The following is a 21,917-nucleotide window of genomic DNA, read 5'->3' as shown; positions in this document are numbered from 1 at the left end:
GCTCAGCTGTCCGGGAGGCTAATTCGAGTCCCGCCTCCTGACTCACTCCACGTTCCTGAGAACGGGGCGGGGCGCATTCGCCGAGTAACTGCTCCACTGCGAGGGGTGGTGGCGCACGTTGGGCTTCACCATGGAGGAATACCTGCAGGGTTGTCGTGCTGCTCTGCAGGTAACGGACCCCTGTCTGTGATCGTAAGGAATGGAGCTTGGGGTCCAGGAAGGACGAAGATGTGGGATCTGAGGAGGGTCTGTGTGGAAAGAACGCGGAATTGTGGGCAACGAGAACCTAGTCTTGAGAGTGGGAATGTTGCTCAGGCTCCCGGTTTTTGGCTCCCTGCATTTAGGATCTGCCCGAGAGCGGGGAGGAGGAATAGCGGGTCTGGGTCCTCTCTGCTCGCTGTCGCCTTTGGGTCAGTTGGTCAAAAGGTCCAGGGCTGTGCCGCCGCCAGGGGCACAGATGTATTTGCTCCGCGAGATGTATTTGTCCCTTTAACGCCACCGATCTTTCAGTTCTACTGTCACAAGGCCTCCTTGGCCCACTGGCCTCCAGGTGAACCCCGGCGGTCCGAGGGGACCTGTGCTTGTGGCTGAGCCTCTGAATGGCGGTTTCTGCCTGGTGCGCCTGACTCGTGCTAGGTTAGAGGTGGTCGTGGTGTTTTCCTTTAAATCTATTTTTAAGATAAACATACACAGTGCACCACTGTTGACCCCTAACCTGCATTTCTTTGCCTCCAGTTTTCTTCCTCGGCCTTAAGGCACACGGATTACATTAAAAACAAAACAAAACAAAACAAAAAACCCACCTGGAAGATAAGCACAAAGTGTGTTTGGGACCAAAACTATAAGCATGACTCTTGAATGCTTTGTGGCTTATTTTGGTACTCTCTGAGCCAGTTGGAATCTCCCAGCCGAGCAGCATTAGGCTGCTATCCCCAGTTAGCAGCAAAAGCTGGCCAGAGAGAGGCTCCAGGAGGCCACCTGGCCCCCCTACTTCAAGCTACACTGCCCCCTAAAAGTCACCTAATTCCACCTGCAGACTCAGCTGCTGGCATAAATGAACGTCCTTACCTGAGAATAGGGGTGAAGTTAAATTTTAACAACAATTACTTGCAAAATACAAATTTTGGGAAAGTTGTTTTAATGCATAAGGCAAATTGGAATTAATTCATTTTGGTTACTTTAAATTTCCACCACAGGGAACTTATTAAAGGACAAACGTGGAGTCTTGGCACCATTCCAAATGCTAAGCAGTTGGATTGCCACCCCCACCCTCAGCCAGCAGTAACCCAAATGACTGGTCTCTTTCCTCACAAAGTAGCATTTCATTGCATGCATCCTATAGCATCTACCCTTCAGAGCACCTCTACCCCTTTCAGGTTAACAGTATATCTTCTGTAGTAGTATGAAGTTGAAAATACTGGATTTTTCTAATATTGCTGGTATCCTGACTTCTTTGCCTGCATTCATCCCTCAAGGAGCAAGATATAGATCTTAATTTTTCCTAACTTGTGAACTTGTGAAGGTGAGGTTGTATTTTAGAGCTCTCATCATCACACAGCTTAGCCAGGGCCAGGAGAAATGAGAAAATTGGACTCTAGGAATGTTAGTGGGTGAACTGGTAGCAGGACATACAGGTGGACACCAATAATTTAGATTGCTTTTAATTATAGACGTTGTCAATGTAGATGGTGAGCATTTTGTTTTTTTGGGTTTTTTTGGTGGTACATGCTCCTAGTGGGAACCAAACCCGGGACTCTCTGGTCCGCAGGTCGTCGCTCTGCCACTGAGCCAAACTAGCCAGGGCGTGAGCATTTTTAAATACAAAATGGTTATGAAGTGAAAAAGGTTCTTTTTCTTCCCCCCATCAAATCCCCCAGAGGCCACACTTGTTTCTTGTGTAAAGAAGGTATGAGTTAACCCTGGGTAGTGGCTCAGTTGGTTGGAACATTGTCCCATAAACCAAAAGGTGGCGGTTTTGATTCCTGGTCCAGGCACATACCCAAGTTTCTGGTTTGACCCCAGGTCAGGGTGCATGTGGGAGGCAGCCAATCAATGTTTCTCTCTCACGTTGATGTTTCTATCTCTCTCTCTTTCTCTCTCTCTAAAAATATCAATAAAAACATATTTTAAAAAATAATAAAGAGCCCAGCCAGTGTGGCTCAGTGGTCGGATGTCAGCCCATGCACCAGGAGGTCCCTGGGTCAGTTCCCAGTCAGGGCACATGCCCAGGTTGTGGGCCCATCTCCGGTGTGGGGGCACGCAGGAGGTGGCCAATTGATGTCTGATGTTTCTCTCTCTCTCTCCCTCTCCTGTCCTCACTCTCTCTAAAATCAATATAGAAAAAAAATTTTTTTAAATAAAGAAAGAATGAAATCCTGACTCATCCCAAGCGGGGAAAAAAATGTTGCTTCAGTGTGGGGCTGCATTCGGATAATTTGTGTTGTCTATATTTCTCAGGCATGAAGCAGGAACCAGGCGTGGCTGGCTTTCCTCCAAAATTTACAGTCCTGGCATCAGTATTAGTCCTATTTTTTCCGCTGGAAGTGCTTCTCTATCTCTGGCTCCTTGTCTCCCCGCCCCCCCCCCCCTAACCATTTTGTAGAATAGGCATCAGACCATATTTAGCTTCAGAAGGGAAGTAGTTTGCTTTGCCAGCCCTGGAACCTGTCCCCTCTCCCACAAAGAATGTCAGGATACAGTCATTTCAGTAGTGGGTTGTTGTTTGTTTTTAAGGAAAAAAGTTTATATTTATTTGTGGCTCTCAGATTGTATTTCTTCCATTGGCAGCTTAGGTTTCCTTATGCTCTAAGTATAGCTGTATTTGCTCTGAACTCTTCCCCCATGGTCAGAAAACAGGCTGTTTGGCTTGTGCTTTCAGCTGGTGGGGGTGGGGTAAGGGTAAAGAATTGTGCACATTTTTCCTAAATGAGGAGAATGTTGCTTTATTTTTTCTTTTATTGATTTTAGAGAGAGAGGAAGTGAGACGGGGAGAGAGATAGAAACACATCTATGTGTTTGGCTGCCTCCTGCATGCCTCCCACCAGGGATCGGACCCATAACCTGGGCATGTGTCCCAACCAGAAATCGAACTGGTTACCTCTTGGTGCATGGGTCTACGCTCAACCACTGAGCCACACTGGCTGGACCGAATGTTGCTTTATAAATTGGGCAGCCATACACTACTTTGCCCAGGACAGTCTTAGTTTATTCTGACATAATCATTAATTGTAACCCTTTTTCCTTCTCAAAAAGTATCCTGGTTTGAACAACAAAGTATACGATTACCTACTTGTAAGCTATGTCAAGGATTTGGGATATGTGTCCACAAAAAGGTAGTGAGCTCCTTAAGGTAGAAGTTAAGTTCCATATGAGGGCCACCAATATTGGCAGTGGGAGGTTTAGAGGAAGAGAATTGCTCTGGGAAGGTCATGGAGAAAGGCTTCACAGAGAGAGGGGGCTTTCAATAGGGCCTAATGGGACAGGGAGGAGCAACGAAGGAGAAGATGGAAGGGAACTCATCTTGACTACAACAGAGTAGGCACTTACATGCGGTCTCTCTTTTTTTTGTTGTTTATCCTCACCCGAGGACATTTTTCCATATTTGTTCAGATAGAGTGGGAGGGAGGGAAAAAGAGAGAGAAACATCGATGTGAAAGGTACACATCGAGTGGTTGCCACCTGCATGACCCAGCCAGGGCCGGGGACAAACTGCAACTGAGGTACGTGCCCTTAGTGGGAACCCGGGTCTCTCTGGACCGCGGGCCAACGCTCTAACTGCTGAGCCAAACCGGCCAGGGCTCTTTTTTTTTTTTTTTTAACAGGCTTTATTTTTATTTTTTTTAAAATTGATTTGAGCGCGAGAGAGAAACATTGATGTGAGAAACATCAATTGGTTGCTTCCCACACATACCCCGACCAGGGATCGAACCCACAACCTGGGTATGTGCCCCGACCAGGGATCGAACCCACAACCTGGGTATGTGCCCTGACCAGGAATCAAACCAGTGACCTTTCAGTGCATAGGATAATGCTCAACCAACTGATCAGGGCTGCGCAGTCTTATTTAATCCTCATAACAACTTCATGAAATTGATTGCATTATTACCTTCATTTTTATTTATTTTATTTTTTTAATCCTCACCCAAAGACATTTTTGCATTTATCTTCAGATAGAGCGGGAGGGAGAGTGGGAGGAAGAGAGAGAGAGAAACATTGATGTGAGAGAGACACATTGAGTGGTTGCCACCCACACGACCCTGCAACCGAGGTATGTGCCCTTAGCGGAAACCGAACCCGGATCTCTCTGGTCCATGGGCTGACGTTCTAACCACTGAGCCAAACCGGCCAGGGCTATTACCTTCATTTTTAAAATGAAAAACAAGGCTTAGAGAGGCCAGGGTCCCACAACAAGTAAGAAGCAGAGCTGGGGGTCTAACCCCAGTCTGTGTTCTTTTTAAATGGAAGCTCTGCTGCTTTCAGCCAGAGCAAATAGTGCAAAGGGCAGAGTTGGGAATGTGCACATTGTTTTTCTGGGTGGCGAACAGACCAGTCAGGCTTGGGAAATGGTGGGTGCTGATGGGAAAGGAACGCCACCACCCTTCTTGGTCACTCCTTTTCCAAGATTAGCTAAAAGTTCCAGAGTATCCCTTTGGTATTAGTTCCTTTTGGTTGCTGTCTGAGCTTGGCTGAGCGCAGGGAGTTGGTTATTCGCCTTCCTCTGGAAATCATTTCTCCTCACCTCAGAGCCATGAAGTTGTATTTAGTCCCTCCTTTCTGGTTTGCTGCTTAGCCCTCTGTTGATGTTGAGGATCTGACTGACCCTGATTCCTCTGCCACTGACATGAAGCAGCACTAATGTGAGTTTTGCAAAGGGCCTCTTCATGCCCAGCAATAGGTCTCTCCCCTTTACTTTGCCTTTTTTTTGTTTCTCCTAGAGAAAGAAAGGTGGATGTGAAAGGGAAATATCATTCGGTTGCCTCCCATACACCCCAACCGGGGATCAAACCTGCACCCTAGGTATGTGCCCTGACCAGGAATTGAACCCACAGCCTTTGGTATACAGAATGACATTCTAACTGACAGAGCCACCTGGCCAGGGCCACCTTGCTCTGCCTTTTCTCTGTTCCTTTTACTTTTTTGCTCCTGAGTCAGGGCCATATGGCCGCTTGTGTTTATATAGTTCCCTCTAGAGAACATTGTGCCCCCCTTTCTGGTTCAGTGAGCTAGTTATCTGTGCAGTCACTTATCTCAAGTGCTTTGTTGTCACTTTGGTCCACCGCCATCTGGGCAGTTCTTGGTGTCCAGGAAACAGAGGGGCCTTCTCTGGTATCAGGAGGAGGAATTTTGCAATTCAGAGAAGTTACTCTAGCACTGGGGTCTTGAGTAGAGAATTTTCATATTGTGTTGGGAAAGAGTTTAATATTGAAAAGAATCTCCCTTGCTGTTCAGTATGAGTGGGTCTTGGCTGCCACCACCCTGCTGAATTAGGCTCAGAGAAATGGGTGCAGGGGATAACCTCAGGGCAAACTTTCCCCAGAGGCCCTTTGCCCAAAATCTTGAGAGATAACCCCTGCCTTTTGTATTTCTCTCTAGGGGTGGGAACAAGAGGTAGGAAAGAGGGTGGTTTAAAAACAAAAATCTAGTTAGTTATGAGGTAAGCCAATTTATACCACCAGAAGTCTTCCAAAATTGCCCCTTTCTGGGGGATAGGGGGAAATAACAGCCAATACAGGGAAGGTGATTCTAGGTCCCCCTAGATTCTCTTTTTTCCTAAAATTAATTACTTAATAACTGTTCCTTGTTAATATTTTGCTCCTCTGAATTCCTGTCCCACTTTTCTAAATTCTTCCAACTAGCAAATCTTTCCTGATTGAAGAAGCCAGAATGTTTGGATTTTCGCCTTTCTATAACCTAATAGTTCCTACCCGGGGGTGATATTTGCTCCCCAGGGAATATTTGGCAAGGCTGGAGACATTTTTGATTGTCATGACTTGGGGTGCTATAGGCATCCAGTGGGTAGAATCCAGGGGTGCTGCCAAACGACCTACAGAGGACAGCCCCCAGAACAAAGAATTACCCAGTCCTAAATGCCAGTAGTGCTGAAATTAAGAAACTCTGCTATAACTAGTCTGTCTCATTTGTTCTCTGATCCCTTCATCCTTCAGAAGCAGGCTGAAAGAGAAGTTCAAAAGCAAACTAGTAAGAGAGAATTTTTGTGTCATAAGCTGAACCATAGACTTTATGGTCTCATTCCACTTGGCTGAATGCTTATACCTATAATGAAATCACAATTCTTAAAGCACCTACCTCTTCAGGTTGTTGTGAGGATTAAATGATTAGTTTGTGTACATAAAACTGTTAGAACAGTGTATGGCACACTCTAAATGTTTCAGAGCTAAACCAAACCCCAGTCTCTACTATTGTGGGCACTGTGGGTTTTAATGTATTTAAAACTGATAGCTAGGGAGCTGCAAGGGAACAAGGTTAATAATAACCCTCCCTCCTCAGTTCTTTTCAGCAGCTGGACTTTTCAAAGCATTAAAAATAAAAGTTCCAGCAGCAGCAACTGTGGTTGCTTTAAGCTAAACCTGGGAAAGTGTCTGTTTCTCGGGTTGAGAGTATCTAGTTATCATGGAGGCTCCTTGGTGGTGGGGGTGGGGGTGGGTTATGGACAACTAGGTAATTAATGGACTAGATCTTACATTTTGAAGTGTAAGGATTCTTTTCTTTGTTTTGAAAATGGGGAAAAAATAAACCATAGCTTGAATATATCAGCTTACCTTCGACTCAAGTGCCCAAAGCAACATCAGAAATCAGAGAATTATTTACTGCTGTTTTTCTGTAAATTAACATTCAAGGAGCCCAGCTGGTGTGGCTCAGTGGTTGAACGTTGACCTATGCACCAAGAGGTCGCTGGTTCTATTTCTAGTCAGGGCACATGCAGGGTTGCAGGCTCGATCCCTGGTAGGGGGCGTGCAAGAGGCAGCCAATTGATGTTGATGCTTCTCTTTCTCATCAATGTTTTTATCTCTCTCTCCCTCTCCCTTCCTCTTTCTCTAAAGAATCAATAAAAATGCGCCCTGGCCTTTTCGGCTCAGCGGTTAGAGTGTTGGCCTGCAGTCCAGAAAGACCCGGGTTTGGTGTTCGGTTCCCACTAAGGGCACGTACCTTGGTTGCAGTTGGTCCCCATCCCTGGTTGGGTCGTGCGGGAGGCAGCCACTCACTGTGTCCCTTTCACGTCGATGTTTCTCTCTCTCTCTCTCTCTCTCTCTCTCTCTCTCTCTCTCTCTTCCCCCCTCTCCCTCCCTCCCTCCCTCCCTCTCACTCTATCTGAACGAAAAATGTCCTTGGATGAGGATAAAAAAATAAAAATAGAAATAAAAAGAATCAATAAAAATGTTTTAAAAATACCCAGCCAGTGTGGCTCAGTGGTTGAGTGTTGACCCATGCAACAAGAAGTCGCCAGTTCAATTCCTGGTCAGGGCACATGCTCACATTGTGGGCCAAATCCTCAGTGGGGGGCATGCAGGGGGCAGCCAATTGATGTTCTCTTTCATCGATGTTTCTATCTCTCCCTCTCCCTTCCTGTCTCTCTAAAAAAATCAATAAAGAAAACAAAATATTTTTAAAAATTAACATTCAAGGAGATAGTGTAGCAAAGAGAAAAGAGCACTTTCACACTAACCGGATCTGTGTGGAATGCTCAAATCTTTGCCAAAACACAGATAACCTCTCAGCTAATGTCCTCATCCATGAAATGAGGACCCATAGATTAACCTGTCTACCTTAGTGAGAACCAGGGAGTGGATGTGTGTGAAGCCCCACATAGTATAAGGTAAATGGAAATACAGAGATGCTTCTGCTAGTTTCCCATTCTCCTTCTAGGAGTCCCGGCCACTACATGTTGTGCTGGGAAATGAAGCCTGTGACTTGGACTCCATGGTGTCCCCTCTCGCCTTGGCTTTTTACCTGGCAAAGGTGAGTACTTAGGAACAGAATCTCTTAGAATGAAAAGATATGGATTCAAGATTCAGCTCTGCTGCTTAACACCATCTAGTCTTGGGTAAGTTAAATCCCTTAATGTTTCCGAGTATCATGTCACCATCTATAAAGCCTGAAGTAATTTACAGTGTTGCTGTAAGGATCAAATGTGTAAACCAGGAGCATTTGAGATCTTGCTTCCTGATAATTGTCATCAGTTTGGTTTACATAAACTCATAAAAATTCAGAAAGAAAAAGAATATGTAAACCATAAAGCAATATTCAAACAGTTTATTATTTGATCTAGTGTGTATTCCTCATGTCCAAGTCAGCTCTTGAAGACTGATAATCTCTCCTCTGCAGCATCTAGAACTAGGTCTTTTCCATGAGTTATCTTGTTGACTTTCATGCTATTGCTAAGAATGAGAGAGGACAAGAGTTGTCCTTTTATTTTTATCAACTAGGTAATTTTGGCTTTGAGAAGGGCAGTAACTCATCTAAGATCATGTCTCCTTTGGTCCTAGTAGTCTTATTTTTTTTCTGTCTGTTCCAAAACATTGCCATACCTTCTTTTCACTGTCCTCTCCAGACGACTGAGGCTGAAGATGTCTTTGTGCCAGTTTTAAATATAAAACGTTCTGAGCTACCTCTACGAGGTGACAACGTCTTCCTTCTTCAGAAGGTTCACATTCCAGAGTCCCTCTTGATTTTCCGGGACGAGATTGACCTCCACGCAATGCACCAGGCTGGCCAACTCACCCTAATCCTTGTTGACCATCATGTATTACCCAAGTAAGTGAAAGGAAGTTAAGTTCATACTTATCACATGCCATGTTAGGCTCTGATGAATAAGATATAAAGAGAGGAATAACTTTGGCTTTCAGGAGTCTCACAGGCTAATTGTAATTGATGGCTCATATCAGATATAGAAAATATTGTTACTTCTCCAGTTTTGCAAATAGAAACTTGGAGAGTTCAAACTAAATGATAACTCAGAAATCATTGAAATCTGCCTTTGGTATCTTTATTTTTTCTATTTATCTTCAGATACAGTGGGAGGGAGAGAAAGGGCACATCAGCTGGTTGCCTCCTGCACGACCCTGACCAAGGCCAGGTACAAACTGCAACCAAAGTACATGCCCTTGCCTGGAATCAAACCTGCAACTCATTGGTCCATGGGCCGACACTCTACCACTGAGCCAAACCAGCTAGGGCTAGTATCATTTTTTTTTTTTTTTTTTAAGATTTTGTGGTAGATATGTTATAATAGGAACTTTTTTTTTTTATCCTCACCCGAGGACATTTTTCCATTTTTTGTTCAGGTAGAGTGGGAGGGAGAGAGAGGAACAGAGAGAGAGAGAAACATCGATGTGAAAGGGACACATCGAGTGGCTGCCACCCGCGCAACCGACCAGGGCCGGGGACAAACTGCAACCGAGGTATGCGCCCTTAGCGGGAACCGAACCCGGGTCTCTCAGGACCGCAGGCCGACGCTCTAACCGCTGAGCCAAACCGGCCAGGGCATAGGAACTTTTTTTTTATCCTCATGCGGGGACATTTTTCCATTTTTTGTTCAGGTAGAGTGGGAGGGAGAGAGAGGAACAGAGAGAGAGAGAGAGAAACATCGACCTGAAAGGGACACAGCAAGTGGCTGCCACCCGCACAACCAACCAGGGCCAGGGACAAACTGCAACCGAGGTACATGCCCTTAGCGGGAACCAAACCCGGGTCTCTCGGGACCGCAAGACGATGCTATAACCGCTGAGCCAAACAGCCAGGGCTATAACAGAAACTTTTGAATAATGGTTGCAACTTTTTAATTTTTAAAAAGTGAGCAAAATTATTTCCTACATAAGACAATATCTCATTAGTGTCTGCTTAACAAAGGCACACTCCTATAATAATTCCATCCCTAATTTGGGACCGGAACAAACTGCCAAGAAAGCAACATAAGTAAGTCTGTCTGGCTTCTGCTAATATTAAAATGTATGTTTTTCCCGCCCTGGCCGGTTTGGTTCAGCGGTTGGAGCGTCGGCCTGCGGTCCTGAGAGACCCGGGTTCGGTTCCCGCTAAGGGCACGTACTTCGGTTGCAGTTTGTCCCCGGCCCTGGTCGGTTGTGCGGGTGGCAGCCACTCGATGTGTTCCTTTCACATCGATGTTTCTCTCTCTCTCTGTTCCTCTCTCTCCCTCCCACTCTACCTGAACAAAAAATGGAAAAATGTCCTCGGGTGAGGATAAAAAAAAAAAAAATTTAAAAAAAAAAAAAAAAAAAAAATGTATGTTTTTCCCTTGAGCACACTGGCTATAGCAGGACATTGACAGAGGGTCACCCAACGGCATTGATCCAGCCATACATTCACTCATTAATAAACTTCTGTTTAGAGGATGAAGGTGAGACAGAGCCCCTGTGTTCAAGAAGTTTTCAGTCAGGCTGGTTTGGTTCAGCGGTTAGAGCATCGGCCTGCAGTCCAGAGAGACCCGGGTTTGGTTCCAGTTAAGGGCACGTATCTTGGTTGCAGTTTGTCCCCAGCTCTGGTTGGGTCGTGCGGGTGGCAGTTACTCGATGTGTCCCTTTCACGTCAATGTTTCTCTGTCTCTCTCTTCCTCTCCCTCTCACTCTATCTGAACAAAAAATGAAAAATGTCCTCGGTGAGGATACTGGAGAGGAGTAGAGGGTGTCAGGAAAGGTTTCCTAACAGAGTTGACCCTTGATCTCAGTCTTTGTATTTAATCCTCACCCAAAGATATTTTTACATTTATCTTCAGACAAAGTGGGAGGGAGGGGGGAGAGAGAGAGAGAGAGAGAGAGAGAAACATCAATGTGAGAGAGACACATTGATTGGTTGCCACCCGCATGACCCCGGGGCTGGGGATGAACTGCAACGGAGGTACATGCCCTTGGCCGGAATTGTACCCGGGACTCTTTGGTCCACGAGCCGATACTCTAACCACTGAACCAAACCGGCCAGGGCTTGATCTCAGCCTTGAAAGAGGACTAGGTGTTTGCTCCGGGAATGGGAAGGTAAGGTAGTTAGGAAAAGCATCCAGACAGTGATTAATATAAGCAAAAGCAGACAGGCATGAAATAGTGTGGTGAGTTGGGGAACTGTAATTTGTTTTGTATGGCTGGAGCATAAAATAAGAGTGAGGCCCTGGCCAGTTTGGCTTAATGGTTAGAGTATTGGCCCTCGAACCAAAGGGTTTCAAGTTTGATTCCTGGTCAGGGGCATGCCCAGCCCTGGTTGGGTTGTGTGTGGGGCAACCAATTGAAGTGTCTCTCTCACATCGATGTTTCTCCCTCTCTCTCTCTCCCCCTCCCTCATACTCTCTCTAAAAATCAATGGAAAAATATCCTTGGTTGAGGATTAACAAAAATAAAATAGGACTGAGAAGTAAGACATGGAAAAAGAAAAGACTAGAGAGGTAGGCAGGGTCCAGGTCATAGAGACCTTGCAGGCCTGCCAAAGAGATTAGACTGTATATTAGTGCAGTGGGGAATTCTTGTTAATTATATTTACTTCAGTTCCTAACAATCAAATTTGCATTTTTCAAATGATCATTCAGGTAGCATTGTGGAGGACAGCTTAGGAAGGCCCAAGACTGGAAACAGGTGTTTGGTTAAGAAACTACTGGAACAGTCCAGGTGAGAGATATTGAGGGCCTAGAAGAAGGCAGTAGCAGAGGGCTGAAAAAGAGGGAATAAATAGAAATTGAGATAGAAGCTACGGGATCTGGTGACCTGCATGGAATTTCGGTATGAAGTGAATTGAGGGAACAGGAGAGCTTTATACTTTGCCAAAGTCACTTATACACTATTTAATCATGACTTCAGTTACAACATTAAAGAAAATAATTGAAAGGAGTGCGGCAGATGTAGAAGTGACCAAAAGTCTAAGTTTACCTAAGATGTTTGCATTTTCCTTCATGAGTGAGGTGGAAATTGGTTAGAAGCAGCTGGAGTGCTCCTACCTACCTTTTTCCCCCTCTTTTCCCCACACAGAAGTGATGCAGCCCTAGAGGACGCAGTAGCAGAGGTGCTCGACCATCGGCCCATGGAGCAGAAGCAATCCCCTCCCTGCCCTCCCTGCCATGTTTCAGTTGAGCTGGTGGGATCCTGCGCTACCCTAGTGACTGAGAGAATCCTGCAGGGGGCACCAGAGATCTTGGACAGGCAAACTGCAGCCCTTTTGCATGGTGAGGGTGGCTTGGTTGGGACTGACTCATTACTCCCTCTATTCCTATCCCAGAGAAGGGACTGTGGAAAAGTCTGGATTCTTCCAACTTGACCATACCCTCTCAGAGCCATTCAGCCTATACTGAAGGCTAGGATTCTTTCAGGAGCCAATTAGGCATTAAAAGGCATCAAACCAGCCAGTGTAGCTCAGTGGTTGAGCATTGTTGACCCATGCACCAAGAGGTTGCCTGTTTGATTCCCCATCAGGACACATGCCCAGGTTCTGGGCCCTATCTTCAGTGGAGGGCATGCAGGAGGTGGCCAATCGATGTTTCTATCACTCTCTCCCTCTCACTTTGTCTCTCTAAAATCAATAAAGAAAAAAAATTTTTTAGCCTTGGCCAGTTTGGCTCAGCAGTTGGAGCGTCGGCCTGTGGACCAGAGAGTCCAGGGTTCGGTTCCCACTAGGGGCACGTACCAAACAAAAAAAAGAAAAAAAAATGTTTTTTTAAAAAGGCTGTGGGATACTTTGTTATTTAAGGGTCTGTGAGATACATTGTTGGAGAAAACAGAAAGGAAACGGGGACAACAGACCTAGCAGCTCCCTCAGCAGCACTGTATAATGAAGAGAAGAGTAGCCAAAGAGCTGGAAACAGATTCCAGTATCATTTCTGCCCAGGAAGTCATTATATGACCTTGAAAAAATCTCTTAACCTTTCTTATTTTCATTTGTTTAAAAAAAGAGAGAGTTGGACTAAGCTGTCATAACTGATAAGATTCTTTACTGGAATTTGGCCTATAGAAGAGAGGTCATCTTTCTCTAACTAGGTTTCAAAATCTCTAAAGATTGAGATGCTCAGGCCTTCTTTCTATCTTTTCCCCATTTTCCTGCCAGCATTTTAGTTTGGATTTTGGAGGTCTTACTCAGGACATAGTTCTAGTTTCTTGTTTTGTTTTTAGTGAGTTTGTATACAATCTGCTTTGTATTATATCCATTTGGTTGGAGGGTTATGTGTATTTCAGTGGTCGTGAATGGAGGGCCACAAGATATGAGTTCTGCTATCTTCCTTTTCCACAGGAACAATCATCGTGGACTGTGTCAACATGGACCTTAAAATGGGAAAAGCAACCCTTAAGGACAACAAATATGTGGAAAAACTGGAGGCCCTCTTCCCAGATTTGCCCAAGAGAAATGACATCTTTGATTCTCTACAAAAGGCAAAATTTGATGTTTCAGGTATGAAATGTTAAACCAGCTTCTCTCCCTCTCACATGAGAAAACAGGTAGGTGATCCTTGTTCATTATATTCTTGAGCACCATCAAAACAATTTCAGAGCCTGGGTAATTATTTAAGCTTTGGAGAGAAACAGGGTAGCGTGTGAGTCTGATCAGGAACTAATCAATCATTTACTGAATTGTTCTATCCAGGCTCTTGGGGAAGATGAGGAATATACTAGGAGTATCAGAGGTTTCCAGTCTAATCAGAGAATATAGACATATAAATAAAATATGCTGAGGGATTGCTAAATTATCAAGTGAGATCTAGAAAATTGCTTAGGGAAACAGAAGAAACAGGGTGAATATACCAAGGATGAAGGAAGAAAACAAAAAAACTTCCATAATTTTCCACCCAACTACCTCCTGATAAAAAAATAATAATAATAAGTACCTTAGAAAATTAAAACAGCACAGAAAAGGGAAAAATCAAAGGTAAAATCCTGTCTTCTTCCTTTTACCCTTCTCTCCAAAGTCCTTTGCTCTAAAGGTAACTGTTGTCACCCAGTAATTTAAAGTAATTTTTATTATATAATTACATTTTCAGTTATCAGCCCTGTTTATTGCCCCAAAGAGAGGCTGTTTTCCCTCTTCCTTGACCCATCTTGGTGTTTTCACCTTCCTGGTTTGGGGACCCTGGGCTATTTTTTTTTAACCCCTAGTCTCACATCTACTTTCTAGGTTTGACCACTGAGCAGATGCTGAGAAAGGACCAGAAGACCATCTTCAGACAAGGCATCAAGGTGACCATTAGTGCGATATATATGGATTTGGAGGTAAGAGCAAGATGTAGGTGTGAGTGGAAAGAGAAAACCTTCAGTTATGTAGGTAACCTTGCCCCTCACTTCTGGCTCTCCTCCAAAATATATCTTGTACCTATCTGTTTCTCCTGCTCTATTTTTTTTATTTTTTATCCTCACCCGAGGACATTTTTGCATTTATCCTCAGAGCGGGAGGGAGAGATGGAAGAAGAGAGAGAGAGAAACATTGACGTGAGAGAGACACATCAAGTGGTTGCCACCCACACGACCCCAATCAGGGCCGGGGACAAACCACAACTGAGGTGCGTGCCCCCTGCAGAAACCAAATGCGGGCCTCTGGTCCATGGGCTGATGGTCTAACTGCTGAGCCAAATTGACCAGGGCTCTATTTTAACACAGTTCATTGCTTCTTACTGTACTGCTATTAATAGCCCCCCCCCCCAGTTTCCCAACCTCCAATTTGTACCCCTAAAAACCATTTTCCCCACAGCAGCCAGAGTGATGATGTTAATACATAACTTTGATCATGTCACCCCTTCCTTTACTGCCTTTTCATTGCACTTTTAATAAAATGTAAAGGGCCTACTGTGGTTTATAGGGCCTGCCTTGTCTTTTTCTCTGGATCTTACTCCCTCCAGCCCTACTCTTGCAGCCATACTGATTTTCTTTTTGTTCCCTAGAACCATTAGGTTCATCCCCAACTCGGGGCTTTTGTACTTGCTTTTCCCTTTGCATAGCTGGCTCCTTCATGTCGTTCAGGTCCGAGCTCGGATGTCTCCTCTTTTAAGAGGTTTTTCCTGACCATCCTAACTGAAATAATATCCTCTCTGCTCAAAAATCTCTAACAGTTATCTTATTGTGTTTTCTTCATAGTACTCAACACACTGAAATAATCATTTTTCATGGTTTTATTATTTATTGTCTATATTCCTCCTCGTTCATTGGCTCTGCCAGAGCGGGAGCCTGTTTCTTTTGTCTCTGCAATGTCTGCAGCGCCTTTGACAGTGCTTGGCACAGAGTGGATGCTCAGTAAATTTTGTTGAATGGGTACATGAATATAACTTTGATAATGGTATTTTAATTCCTGGTTCCATATTATATTGGTTTAAAACAACCTGGTCTGAACACATATTCTCAGAGTCTGCACAGCTTTCAACTAAATACTATATAAAAATACTAAATAATTAAATAAAACAAAATAGCATGATCTCTTCCCTTATGACTCATCACCTAGCTTGGGAAACAAACATAAGAACATGAAAGGCTTATCAAATACCATAATCACATGTAAATCGACACATTAGAAATGCCTAGGATAGAGAAAAACCCTGATCAGAAACAGTTAGTGGTGGTGTCCATTGGAGGAAATACTGTGTGAGATTTTGGAGAAGGGTAGAGACTGTTAAAGAAGGAAGAGCCAAGGATGTAGTTGTCACATGCCTATTCTTATTTATATACTGTTGTTCTCTTTTAGAATAAAAATACCCACAAGGCAAAGACCTTGCTTGTTTGATTGTAAGAGCAGAAGAGCCCTGTATATGCCAGGCATGTTACATACATTATCCTGTTTGTTAATCTTCACCCAAGGATTGTCTTTCCATTGATTTTTTTAGAGACAGTGGAAGGGAGGGAGGGAGGGAAAGAGAGAGAGAAACATTGATGTGAGAGAGACACATCGATTGGTTGCCTTCTGCAGGTGTCCCAACTGGGCCAGGGATCGAACCTGCAATCCAGGTATGTGCCCTTGACTGAGAACTAAACCCAGGACCCTTCAGTGCACAGGCCAATGCTCTAACCAATGAGCCACACCGGCCAGGGCAACATTATCTTTTTTTTTTTTTTAATTTTTTTTCCTTTATAGATTTTAGAAAGAGAGGAAGTAAGAGGAAGAGAGATAGAAACATCGATGAGAGAGAATTTTGATTGGCTGCCTCCTGCATGCCCCCCACTGGGGATTGGGCCCACATCCTGGGCATGTGTCCTGACTGGGAATCAAACCGGAGACCTCTTGATACATGGGTCGACGCTCAACCACTGAGCCACAGACATCTTTTTTGTTTTTATCCTCACCCGAGGACATTTTTCCATATTTTGTTCAGATAGAGTAGGAGGGGAAGAGAGAGAGAAACATTGATTTGAAAGGGACACATCGAGTGGCTGCCACCCGCACGACCAACCAGGGCCGGGGACAAACTGCAACCGAGGTACGTGCCCTTAGCGGAAACCGAACTCGGGTCTCTCGGGACCGCAGGCCGACGCTCTAACCACTGAGCAAAACCAGCCTGGGCCACATTATCTTTTTTTAATTCTTAAACAATCGTGTTTGGTAGATGTTTTATCCTCATTTGATAGATGAGGACACTTAACTCCTGGGAGGTTAATATAATTCCTTGATCATAGAGTTAATAAGTAATAGAGCTGATTTTCAAATCAATTCTGTCTGAACTCAAAACCTGTATTCTTTCCATTCTACAAACTGCCTCCTGGCACATGGGTAGCACAGAGTAAATACTAGATACCTTTTTTTATGGAGTAAAAGTCCGAGGTTAACATGTAAAGAAACCCTTCATAAGCACTTTTTGTTGGTGGTGACCAGGGGGTTCTAGCTGTAGCCTCATCCCTGTTCGTTTCTTCTCTTTCAGGCCTTCCTGCAGAGATCTGGCCTCATTGCAGACATCCATGCTTTCTGCCAGGCTCATGGCTATGATGTCCTGGTTGCCATGAATATCTTCTTCAACACTCACAATGAGCCAGTGCGGCAGTTGGCAATTTTCTGTCCCCATGCAGCGCTCCGAATGACAGTGAGTCTCTGTCTCTTCTCCACCCTGAGGGCTCTGCAGAGCTCCTCCTGTGCCTGTGCCCTGTGCTGTAAAGACTTCACCTGGGCTCTTACGTTTGCACAGAGGCCCCTTGACCCATTTCCAGAATCTCCCCTCCTGCTTTTTTTTCACTCTGTCTATGTGAATATCCTTAATCATACTGTTGTTGGGAAAGGGAGATTCCAAAGAGAATTAGAGATGGACTTCCTATTTAGAAGGAACTTGAAATCAGGTTAAAGAGTAAATGTAATGAGCCCTGGCCGGTTTGGCTCAGCAGTTAGAGCGTCGGCCCATGAACCAAAGAGTCCTGGGTTCGGTTCCCGCTAAGGGCACGTACCTCGGTTGCAGTTTGTCCCCGGCCCCAGTTGGAGTCGTATGGGTGGCAACCACTCAATGTGTCTCTCTCCCATCAATGTTTCTCTCTCTCTCTCTCTTCCTGCATCTCTCCCTCCCACTCTATCTGAACATAAATGCAAAAATGTCCTTGGGTGAGGATTAAAAACAAAAAGTAAATGTAATGAATCTGGAGTTAAAACTCAGTTCTTAATCATTAACTCCTCCCCCCTGAAAATCAATTCCTTTCTCTTTACTCTGTTGCCTTGAAAAGGGGAAACAAGAGAAATCTTGTCTACTCACCCATGCAGGGAGTAATTACCCTGTGTAGTGCTGACAGTGTAAAGACGTGACCGAGAACAGGTTTGTTTTCTTGCCTGGTCTTCAATTCGGCTACCTTTACCACCTCCCCGTTCTTTTCCTGTGTTGGTTACTCATTAGCCCAGGGAAGAATTTGAAAGTGGACTTAAGGCAGTCCAGGGCCTCTTTGAGTTGCTTGGGCTGTGTGATGACTGCTGAAGACTGGCCTGAATACAGCCAGATAATTCTTTGAGCCCATAAAAGGTACGTCTGCAGCTTTGCCATCTCCTCTAGGAAGCAGATATAGCTTTGTTCAGTGGGAGGTAGTTCGGCCTTGTGGAAAGACTACAGTTTCTAAGGGCAGATAGATGTGCATTTCTGTCCCAGATTTGCTACATACTTTCTCTTTGAGCCAAAGCAAGTCAGTTGACTTCTGAGCCTATAAATAGCATAATATTACCTACTAATTAGTCTGATGTGATAATTAAACATAACATCACATATAAAGTACATTGCTGGGCCCTGGCCGGTTTGGCTCAGTGGTTGGAGCATCGGCCTGTGGACCAGAGAGTCCTGGGTTTGGGTCCCGCTAGTGGCATGTACCAAAAAATAAAATAAAATTTAAAAAAACTATGACTCTAGGATGTTACCTCATCTGTCTAAGCCTCAGTTTCCCTACCTGTGACTGGGGGTAATAGTAATACCAATCTTATAAGGTGGTTGTGAGGAGTAATTAGGTAATGTAGTATTTGTAAATAGCCAGACTTGGCACCACGCCTGGCATACCTCCCACCCCCACTTTGACTTACTCATTCTTTCTGCCTCTGTCCTTCCCCTGACCTCAATATAGATACATGTCCCATCCCAGCTAAGGATAGAGTTCAAGTTTTTGAGCATAGGAGAACACTTGGTGACAACACTAGGTTAGAAGCTGGGGGTCCTGGGTTCTGATTAAGACTCTACCATCTTCTACATGATTTTGCTGAAGATGCTCAATCTCTCAGAGATTTGGTTTACTTATTTATAAAATGAAATATATGATCTTTAACGTTTCTTCTGTTTCTAAAATACTGTGTATATTAGCTGATGTGCCTTTTGTTTGTAAGTAATGAAGCTGAACTCTGGGTGACTTAAAAGAAATGTATCCTTGTGAGAGAAGCCTTCAACCTAGAAGCCTCAGCAATGGGCCTCAGCAGTTGCTTCACCACCTGATTTGCCATTTCCCCATCTTGTCGCCCCTTTAGATCTGTGGAGTCCTGGAACGCTCCCACTCTCCGTCCCTGAAGTTGACCCCCATCCCAAGCACCCACCCTAACCTCCAAGCCTATCTTCAAGGCAACATCCAGGTTTCTCGAAAGAAACTTCTGCCTCTGCTCCAGGAAGCCCTGTCAACATATTTTGACTCCATGACAATCCCTTCAGGGCAGTCTGAGACAGGGGATGTGTCCAGGGAGCAGGTGGACAAGGACTTGGACAGGGCAGGTGCCTCCCTGATTCCTGGACTGAGTCAAGATGAGGAGGAGCCTCCACTGCCCCGCACGCCCATGAACAGCTTGGTGGATGAGTGCCCTCTGGATCAGGGGCTGCCTAACCTCTCAGCCGAGGCCATCTTTGAGAAGTGCAGTCAGATTTCACTGTCACAATCTACCACTGCCTTCCTCTCCCAGAAGTGACTTTGGGGAGGGGAGGGGAAAGTGAGAGAGGTTGCTTGCACCACCTCGAATGCATGTTTTGAGAGGCTTCAGCAATTCGGTCTTCATTGCTCCAGGATCTGGTATACTTGTACTGTTCTCATAAATCTGGGAGGAGAAAGAAGTACAAGAAAGCAGCTGCTTTAGGAATGGCTTTCTACCTTTTCTCCCAATCTCTACAATCAAATTCTGTTACTTAATTCTTTAGACCTTCGCTGACTCCTCAAGGGTACACTATAACTTCTCCACTGTTCCAGAAGAGTGGCACAGAAAGAATGTGTACCCCAAATGTGACTCAATAAGGCTCTTTAACAGAACCAGTATCTCTTTCTGACTCCTCTTTCTGCCCCCAGTTAGGTAATGGTGTCTGATTCCAGGATGGCTACATTTTTTTTCTGAGTTTGTTGTGACTCTTTTAGGATTATTTGGGAGCAGATTAGAGGCCATTATCTTCTGCCCTGACCAGGTGGCCTGGCTCTCAGTCTCTTTCTTATCCCAAAGCCACAGAGAGCCTGAGGAAACCCGAAAGCCCCCTGAGCATTCAGGAGACACTTAGAAAGGCCTTAAGTAAGACCTCATGGGCACTCTTCCCAAGAGACCGCAGAACTGCAATGAGAGCCTCAGTTCTGTCCCCTGTCGTAGCAGGTCTGTCAATTTCTTGTCCATATCATTCTCTTCTTGCTCATATTAAAAGAAAGCATGGAGCCCTGGCTGGTTTGGCTCAGCAGTAGAGCAGTCAGCCCGCGGACCAATGAGTCACAGGTTTGATTCCAGCCAAGGGCACATACCTCAATTGCAATTCATCCCCAGCCCTGGTCAGGGTCATGCGGGAGGCAACCAGTCGATATGTCCCTCTCACGTCAATGTTTCTCTCTCCCTCTCTCTCCCTTCCACTGTCTGAAGATAAATAGAAAAATATCCTCAGGTGAGGATTAAAATAAATAAATAAAAGGAAGCATGGATTTCTAATAAGGACTGCCATGAACTGTGTGTCTTTTGGCAAGACACTTTATCTCTAGGTCTCACTTTCCCCACCTGTAAAACTAAGGAAGTTCTGTCTTCCCTGGGAGTGCTCAGGGTCACTGTATTGTCTATTTATGTGTGATTGTACCAAGAGACTCAGCCTCATGTAATGTGTACAGCTGTGTGATTCATACCATAGTGACCCAGCAAAGAGCTCCCTCGTTCTGCATGTGTAGGCTCCCTTTTTTCTTCAGACCCACCTGTTTCCCCTTGTCCTACCCCACAGCTCTATTCTAAAGTTGCCAACAGTTTCACTGAATAGTGGTGTATGTGATGGTTTTGGCATGACGTCTTCTGTGTGAAGGGAACAGTGTGACTTCACTTTGAGGGAATGGTGTGTGTAGCCTTTGGAAGATAAAATTAGTGCTGTGATTACTGAACCAAAGGAATTTATGTTTTGTAACTTGGGTACTTTATTTTGCATTTTGTTAAAGTATTAAATAATTTTTTTTTCCTGGTTGAGATCTTACTGTCTCTTTTTATAACTATAATCAGGCCTTTCCATCAGATAATTGTTTCAGCCTCCTCAAAATTTTCTCCCTTCTTCCTGTTGTACTTAGTATCTTCCTTCTGTTGACTTTTTGGGAATAAGGAGCAACAGTTTTGTGTGTTCTTTTTTTAGTTTTTAAACCTTTTTTTCCCTCACCTAAGGATATTTTACTATTTATCATCTGATAGAGTAGGAGGGAGGGAGAGAAAGACACATCAACTGGTCACCTCCCGTATGACCCGACCAGGGCCAGGGACAAACAGCAACCAAGGTAAGTGCCCTTGACTAGAATTGAACCCACGACTCATTGGTCCGAGGGCCAATGCTCTAACCACTGAGCAAAACCAGCCAGGGCAGGAGCAAAAGTCTTTTAGTTCCCTTCATCCTCAGCCTTTCCTTTATTTTTTTTATTTTTTGTTAATCCTCACCTGAGGATATTTTTTCATTGATTTTTAGAGAGAGTGGAAGGAAGGGAGAGAAAGAGAAAAACATCAATGTAAGAGAGACACATCAACTCGTTGCCTCCTGCACGGACCCCAGCTGGGGCCAGGGATTGAACCTGCAACCAAGGTACCATGTCCTTGACAGGGAATCGAACCTGTGACCCTTTGGCCCGCGGCCAATGCTCTAACCACTGAGCAAAACTGACCAAGGCCTCAGCCTTTCCTTTTATTTGTTTCATCTTCCAGAATCATCCTGACAACATACTCTGTGTCACTGATTTTGCCTGTACAGTCATCCTTCACCACTTCACGCTTCGACTCTCGCGGCTTCACTCTGTTGCGGTTTTTCAAAGTCGAAGCAGGAAGTGGCATAGGACGACTGCATTATAAATAAAGAATCCTACTTCGCAGAAACTCATTTATCATGGTAGAGTCTGGAACTGATTAACTGCGATAAACGAGGGCCGACTGTACTCAAAAAGTATGGCCAAAATAATCCTAAAACCAAAATGGTTTTTACCCTTGCCTTTTTTTTTTTTTTTTAAGAGTAGTTTATTGATTTTTAGAGAGCGAGGAAGGGGAAGGGAGAGAGACAGAAACATCAATGTGAGAGTTCAAGATCAGCT

General features: G+C 44.6%; 1 protein-coding gene across 1 annotated transcript; it reads left to right on the top strand.

Moving 5' to 3' along the window:
• The first annotated feature begins 10 nt into the window (after positions 1-10).
• PRUNE1 (prune exopolyphosphatase 1) lies at positions 11-20,074 on the top strand. The gene is made up of 8 exons (XM_036272776.1): positions 11-169; positions 7,885-7,977; positions 8,570-8,772; positions 11,982-12,175; positions 13,234-13,392; positions 14,113-14,207; positions 16,835-16,993; positions 18,889-20,074. Exons 1-8 carry the CDS (start codon positions 131-133, stop codon positions 19,315-19,317), a joined length of 1,371 nt encoding a protein of 456 aa, XP_036128669.1. The 5' UTR covers positions 11-130; the 3' UTR covers positions 19,318-20,074.
• Positions 20,075-21,917: the final 1,843 nt, after the last annotated feature.

Source organism: Molossus molossus, unplaced genomic scaffold, assembly GCF_014108415.1.
Source record: "Molossus molossus isolate mMolMol1 unplaced genomic scaffold, mMolMol1.p scaffold_m16_p_20, whole genome shotgun sequence".
NCBI lineage: Eukaryota > Metazoa > Chordata > Mammalia > Chiroptera > Molossidae > Molossus > Molossus molossus.
This window is presented reverse-complemented; position numbering and strand designations above follow the sequence as displayed.

What these genes read in the sequence shown, in the direction of transcription:
- PRUNE1 (XM_036272776.1), top strand. Translation starts at nt 131, where the DNA reads ATGGAGGAATACCTGCAGGGTTGTCGTGCTGCTCTGCAG. An exon ending in TGGCTTTTTACCTGGCAAAG is followed by an intron (nt 7,978 to 8,569) that starts GTGAGTACTTAG and finishes TGTCCTCTCCAG; the next exon opens with ACGACTGAGGCTGAAGATGT. An exon ending in GGCAAAATTTGATGTTTCAG is followed by an intron (nt 13,393 to 14,112) that starts GTATGAAATGTT and finishes TCTACTTTCTAG; the next exon opens with GTTTGACCACTGAGCAGATG.